The sequence below is a fragment of the Strix uralensis genome, chromosome 22 (genome assembly GCF_047716275.1).
Source record: "Strix uralensis isolate ZFMK-TIS-50842 chromosome 22, bStrUra1, whole genome shotgun sequence".
Classification (NCBI taxonomy): domain Eukaryota; kingdom Metazoa; phylum Chordata; class Aves; order Strigiformes; family Strigidae; genus Strix; species Strix uralensis.
In genome coordinates, this window is record NC_133993.1 from 10,137,097 (window position 1) to 10,143,334 (window position 6,238).

At 58.8% G+C, this 6,238-nt stretch overlaps 1 protein-coding gene and 1 non-coding gene across 2 annotated transcripts; both read left to right on the forward strand.

Moving 5' to 3' along the window:
- Positions 1-728: 728 nt before the first annotated feature.
- TRNAN-GUU (transfer RNA asparagine (anticodon GUU)) lies at positions 729-802 on the forward strand. Its single transcript has one exon. It is a non-coding gene; the product is annotated as a tRNA-Asn (tRNA).
- A 2,158-nt stretch (positions 803-2,960) lies between these two features.
- On the forward strand, positions 2,961-5,857 carry PSMB3 (proteasome 20S subunit beta 3). The gene is made up of 6 exons (XM_074892460.1): positions 2,961-3,106; positions 3,558-3,742; positions 4,128-4,235; positions 4,616-4,793; positions 5,032-5,126; positions 5,732-5,857. The coding sequence occupies exons 1-6, from the start codon at positions 3,104-3,106 to the stop codon at positions 5,778-5,780; spliced, it is 618 nt and encodes a 205-aa protein (XP_074748561.1). The 5' UTR covers positions 2,961-3,103; the 3' UTR covers positions 5,781-5,857.
- Positions 5,858-6,238: the final 381 nt, after the last annotated feature.

Consider the following 6,238-nt stretch of genomic DNA (forward strand, 5'->3'; position numbering starts at 1 on the left):
CCGGTACCGGTGTCCCGATGCCGGTGCCGGTGTCTCCGTGTCGGTGTCTCGGTGCCCGGTGTCCCAGTGCCGGTGTCGGTGTCCCAGTGTGCCGGTGCCTGTGCCCGATGCCGGTGTCCCGGTGTCCGGTGCCGGCGTCCCTGTGTCGGTGCCCAGTGTCTCGGTCCCGATGTCCTGGTGCCCTGTGCCGGTACCGGTGCCGATGTCCCGGTACTCAGTGGCGGTACCGGTGTCGGTGTCCTGGTCCCGGTGTTCCGATGCTGGTGTCCCGGTGCCGGTGCCCGGTGTGCCGGTGTCCCAGTGACAGTGTCCTGGTGCTCGGTGTCCCGGTATCCCCGTCCCGGTGTCCCGGTTCCCGGTGGCGGTACCGGTGTTCCGATGCTGGTGCCCGGTACCCAGTTCACGGTGTCCCGGAGCCTGGAGTTCCGGTGCCGGTGTCCCGGCGTCCCGATATCCCGGTTCCGGTGCCCGGTCCCGGTGTCCTGGTACCACAGTGCCGGTGTCCCGGTGTCCCGGTGCCGGTGTCCCGATGTCCCGGTCCCGGTGACCTGGTGCCCCAGTGCCGGTGTCCCGGTGTTCCAGTGCCAGTGTCCCGGTATCCCGGTCCCGGTGTCCCGGTGTCCCAGTGTCCGGTGTCCCGATGTCCCGGTCCCGGTGGGCGCAGCCCCGCGGGCGCTCCCGGGACTCCCCGGCTGAGGGCGGCGGCCGCGGCCGTTGCTCCCAGCGCGGTCTCTGTGGCGCAATCGGTTAGCGCGTTCGGCTGTTAACCGAAAGGTTGGTGGTTCGAGCCCACCCAGGGACGCCGCCACCTCTTTTTCTAATTTTTTTTTCTCCCGGGGCCGGTCCGAAGGGAGCGGCCGGGATGGACACGGCGCGGGGGCGGCGGGCGGAGGTGGGGCCCCTCCGAGACCCCGTGGGGTGGGCAGGGGGGTTTTTTCATTGTGCAAAGAGCTGCGCAGGGGCTTGGTGGGGCTTTCCCCGCTCCCTTGGGGTGGTCCTCGCCCTCAGGACCGGGCTGAGCCGGATGGGGGGAAGGTGTGAAGGGGCAGGATGTGGCCCCGGTGCTCCCCGTGGGCTCACGGCTCTCTCCAAGGCGCTGGACGAGGGCGAACCAGCCCCTGGTGTGAACAAAACCATTTCTGGTCCCTCTGCACCGCAGTTTCTCCCATAAACAAAAGGACATGTTGGGACGTTAAAAACAGCGGGAGACTTGAAAGCCTATTTCCATCCAGAGTCCATATTTCGCCTTAAAAATAAGCTGAAAGGGGTCCAAAATCTGCATCGCTGAAGTTCCCCTCTCTTACAAATTCTTGTAAAATCTATTTATGTTCCCCGCTTGCCCTGATTTTATTTTCACACCAGAAATAACGAAGTTAATGTTTTAATGCAGGGCATAAAGCCGTGCCAGGAAGATCCCTGTTGTTTCAAAAGCTCAGAGCCACAAAATGCTCCCACGGTTGAGCTCAGCGGTGCCGGGGCTGGGGAAGCACCCGGGGGTCTCCGGCCCAGGGAGAGGAATTGCTGCTGCCTTCCCCGTCCTAGAGCAGGAGCCCAAGGGGCAAGCAAAAAGAGAAGCGGTGGCCAGTGGGGATCCCCCCGCTGCTGCCCGGGACAGCCAGAGCTGCGGAGAAACCGGGCGCTGCCCAAATCGGCCTGTGCAGATATTCCCGTGGGCTCTGCCGCTCCTCCTCGCCCAGCGCGTGTGGTGGTCCCACCAGACACAACGCGGCCTCTGGCTTCATCCCTGCGAGAAACCTTTTACAATGGAAAACACTTTAAAAATACAACTGCCACGGGACGGGCTGTGCCTCCGGGGCTCAGGGTGGGTGAACAGCCCCTGCACAGGCCGGGGGTTTTCATTGAAACCAGGCGGGCTGATCTGTTGTGCATTTGAGAGCGTTTCCCAACACATGGATCTCTTTCCCTTTGGCACAACATCACTCCCCTAAATTAAACATTTAATCCTGTCTCCTCCAGGAGAGCGAGGATGGGGAAGGAAATCCAATACTCCGCAGAGTGCGAATCCCCCTTTCAGTGGCTCTCTGAATAGAAAATACCCTCACAGCCACTCGCCAGGCCCCTTCCCCTCCCCGGGACGTGCTGTGACTCGCTGCGTTACAGAGTGACTTTACAGAGCGACTTTACAGGGACTTTACAGAGCGACTCTACTGTGCCAGCACTTTCCAAAGAGATTTTCTTCTCCCCTGGGCAGCCCCACAGGGCGAGTTTTGGGGTTTGCCCCTGGGTCCCAGAGATGCAAAAGCGGACAGGGGGTGCGCAAGGCCCAACACACACCCGGGCTCTACATGGTGGAGTGGTGCGGGATGGCTTTCCTAGAGATTCTAGTTAAATTCAGCCAGGTTCGGCCAACTTTTTCCTGGTGCCCGACAGAAGGTGCCAGGGCTGCACAGGGCCAAGCTGGGGGGAGATACCACTGGGGGCAGACCCCAGCCTGGCCACCCTGCGCTGACCCCGGCCTCGCCATGGGCACGCAGGGGAGGGACATGTGGGTGCCACCCTGGGCGGGCACAGGGGCTGCGGCCTCAGGGACCCCCCAGTGCCACTGAGTGACAGGATGACCCGCCTGCCACCTCTGCAGTGGCCCTGCACGCCCCTCCAGCTGTGCCATGTCCCCATGGGCACATCCAGCTGTGCTGTGACCTGCACATCCCTCCAGCTGTGCCACGTCCCCATGGGCACACCCAGCTGCGCACCCCGATGGATCCAGCTGTGCCATGTCTCCATGGGCACATCCAGCTGTGTCACGCCCCTGCCCGCACACCCAGCTGCGCACCCCGATGGATCCAGCTGTGCGAGCGCCCCCCTCCAGCTGCGCCCCGCCCCGCCCCGCCCCGCGCGCGCAGTCCGCCGCCGTCCCGGCATGCCCCACTCACTATGACTCTTCATTTTTCTCCCCCTCCCTCGCCGCCGCCGCAACCAATCAGCTCCGCCCCTCCGCGGGCCGAACCACCAATAGCGAGCGGCGGTTCGCCGGGAGCCTGCGGCGGCCGCCAATGGGAGGAGGGGGGAGGCGGGAGTAGCGGCGGAGCGGCGAGGCCGGAGCAGCGGAGCGGGGCCTGGCAGTGTCCGTGCAGCCGCCGCCATGGTGAGCGCTGGGACGGGGCCGGGGGCGGCCCGGAGGGGTTCCGGGGGAGGAGCTGGGGCCGGCAGGATGAGGCCCGTGGGTGCCCGTGGGAGGCGGGTGGGTTTGGAGGCCTTCCCCGTCCCCGCGGTGCCGTATCCCCGTGGGCCTTCCCTCAGGCCGGGCCGTGGCGGGAAGCAGCAGCCCTCCGCGACCCGCTGTGGGGTGGCCCCCAACAATGGTAAAATGAAAGCCAAAACCGTGAGGGAGAGGGGGTGCTCGCTTCCCTCCCGCTGCCCCCCGGGGTGGCGGCGGCTGCCGGCACTGGGCTGGGGACGCAGGGCCGGGGCAAGGCGGAGGGGGGTGCCCGAGGGGCAGGGGGTCCCTTCAGCCTCACCAAGGAACCGGCGGGGGAGGCGCCCCCCGAACCGCTGCCCACAGCCCCGGTGGTACCCGCTGTCCTTCTCTTTTCCAGTCTATTATGTCATATAACGGTGGGGCCGTAATGGCCATGAAGGGGAAGAACTGCGTGGCCATTGCTGCGGACCGGCGGTTTGGGATTCAAGCGCAAATGGTGACCACAGACTTCCAGAAGATTTTCCCTATGGGAGAAAGACTGTATATTGGATTGGCAGGACTGGCCACGGATGTGCAGACGGTGTAAGTGAGACTCCTGCCTGCACGTTCCCATACTGAGTCTGTAAGAGGCATATTTACAATAAATACTAAGTGGCAGCTTAAGCTGAGCATAAATGTCTTTGTTTATTCATGGGGAAGGGTATAATAGCTGGGTGCCAGCACTCCTTTTCTTGGCTCCCTTCACAGGGAGGTTTTTTTAAATAAAATTGCACATGATTTAAGATCACATCACTACTAAGCTTTAAATAACTTCAGGTATAAAAGGAGCTGTATCTGGAATACCCACCTGCCTCAGGCGTGCGTCAGGAGCTGGTATCTGTCAGTGTGCAGAACGGTTCAGGCCTGGGTGAAGATGAAAGAAAAAGGAACCTGCTTCTGCTTTAATGCTGATTCTCATCTCTTGCAGTGCCCAGAGACTGAAGTTCAGGCTGAATCTCTACGAGCTGAAGGAAGGCAGGCAGATCAAACCTCAGACTTTTATGAGCATGGTTTCCAATCTGCTCTATGAGAGACGGTAACTGTCAAACAACAGTCGCTGTTTACGTGTCAGTGAACGCTGTGGTTGGTGGAGTTGCTCTGATTCTAGAGAGGTGGGAGGTTGAGGAGGGCTCCTGTAAAGACTACTTGTGGTATAGCAAAAGGAGACTTCAATCTAGTGACAATGTTGTCTTCAACTTTTTTGCAAAAGAATATTGAGTATTGTTAAAATAATCCCGTAGCAGTACAAGTTCTGTTTGCCATGCTAAAACCACTGCAGGATGCTTCTAGGTTGAGCTGAAGGTCCGCCCTCCGCCAAAGGCATCTGTGGGATGTTCTCCTTGGACGGGTATTTACATGGGATGTGGAACTGCTCCGCGGTGGTGGGACTGCTCTATGCCATGTTGTTCTTCACAGGTTTGGACCTTACTACACAGAACCCGTCATTGCCGGCCTGGACCCCATAACACACGAACCTTTCATCTGCTCTCTAGACCTGATCGGCTGCCCGATGATAACCGATGACTTTGTGGTCAGCGGCACCTGCTCTGAGCAGATGTACGGCATGTGCGAGTCCCTCTGGGAGCCCGACATGGTGAGTGGGGTGGCCAGGCTCAAATCCGTGACTCAGCCTCCTGCTGTTCACCGGGGAACCCGAGATACGCGGGTTGGGTGAAAAGCTCTGTCCTTTGGTCCTTCCCGACAGAGCTCAGGAGAAAAGAGGCTTTTAACAGCCCAGAGGAAGAATCTTGCCACGTCTTGGGGGTTTTGAACAAAATCTAATGACTCAGCATTCAATTTTGACACCAACTAAAGTAGCTTCTGTTCCCCAGGAACCCGATCACCTCTTTGAAACAATCTCACAGGCCATGCTGAACGCCGTGGACAGAGATGCCATATCTGGAATGGGCGTGGTAGTACACATCATGTAAGTGCCGCTCGCTGCCCTACGGAACAGAGGTAGAATTTAACAAGCTGGGCGTTAAGGCCACTTCAGGGACTGCTTTCCAGGGTATCCCCTAATCCTGCTCCCTTCCAGCACTATCTTCAGTAATGTTTTGTCCATTCTAAGAGTTTTATTTCTGACGGCCGCTCTGTTGCAGTTTGTGGAACTGCAGGAGCTGTGCGAGGTGAATCCTCGAGTTCCTCTTGCTGCACGGGGCTTCCCTGCCTGCGTTCCCATCCCTACCGAGGAGTGGGACTCCTCACACGGGGGTGGCACTGGCCAAGAGGATGCTCTTTGCCACAGCTGGGCGTGACCTTAACTTCGGGGCTCTGCAGTCCGACTTCTGAAGCAGCTTTATCTATTTTGCTTGTGGTGCCGTTTCCCTGCGGCGTCGCGGGCGCTGCCGCTCGCTGGACCTGCCGGGGCTCCCCTGGGGTGGAGCAGCAGAGGGATGGGGTTTACTCCATTCTAACGGCCACCTTCAAGTTCAGGTGATCCTGCCTGCACTAGCCTGCAGCTTCCTAACGAAGGGACGATCTGTAGGTATTAAACGCGGATTTACTAAGTCTTCTCTCTTTGCCCTCTAGAGAAAAAGACAAGATCACCACCAGGACCCTCAAAGCTCGCATGGACTAGCCCAGCACATCTGCTTGTGTGTTTCACACCCCGGTCTGCTTGGAACTTTTTTAAATAAAACTCTCTATTGTAACGAACTTTCCTTGAGTCTGAACACTAGGATTAAGTTCTCATCTCTAAAGCTGTCAGAAGGAGCTCGGGTTTTACTGGGGAGCAGAGCTTACCTTTCCCTCTGAGCCTGCACTAACCTCCCTCAGGACCCCCGCGGGCGCGAGTGACTGAGCTGCAGCATCTCTGCAGCCAGCCTGGCGCTATTAGCTGCTCCCATCAAATTGAATTTGTTCTCAGAGCCAGGACTTGGTAAAACCAGTTCTTACTGATTCAAGTAACCCCGTTTTACAGGCACGTATAAAAACACTTTCCCAGCTGTGGTTAATTGAGGACTGAAAATGACCACATACCTCATGAAGTAACAGTTGATTAGAGCCCTTTAAAGAGGACAGCAGGAAGGAACAGAT

What these genes read in the sequence shown, in the direction of transcription:
- PSMB3 (XM_074892460.1), top strand. An exon ending in GCCACGGATGTGCAGACGGT is followed by an intron (nt 3,743 to 4,127) that starts GTAAGTGAGACT and finishes CATCTCTTGCAG; the next exon opens with TGCCCAGAGACTGAAGTTCA. An exon ending in GGCGTGGTAGTACACATCAT is followed by an intron (nt 5,127 to 5,731) that starts GTAAGTGCCGCT and finishes TTTGCCCTCTAG; the next exon opens with AGAAAAAGACAAGATCACCA.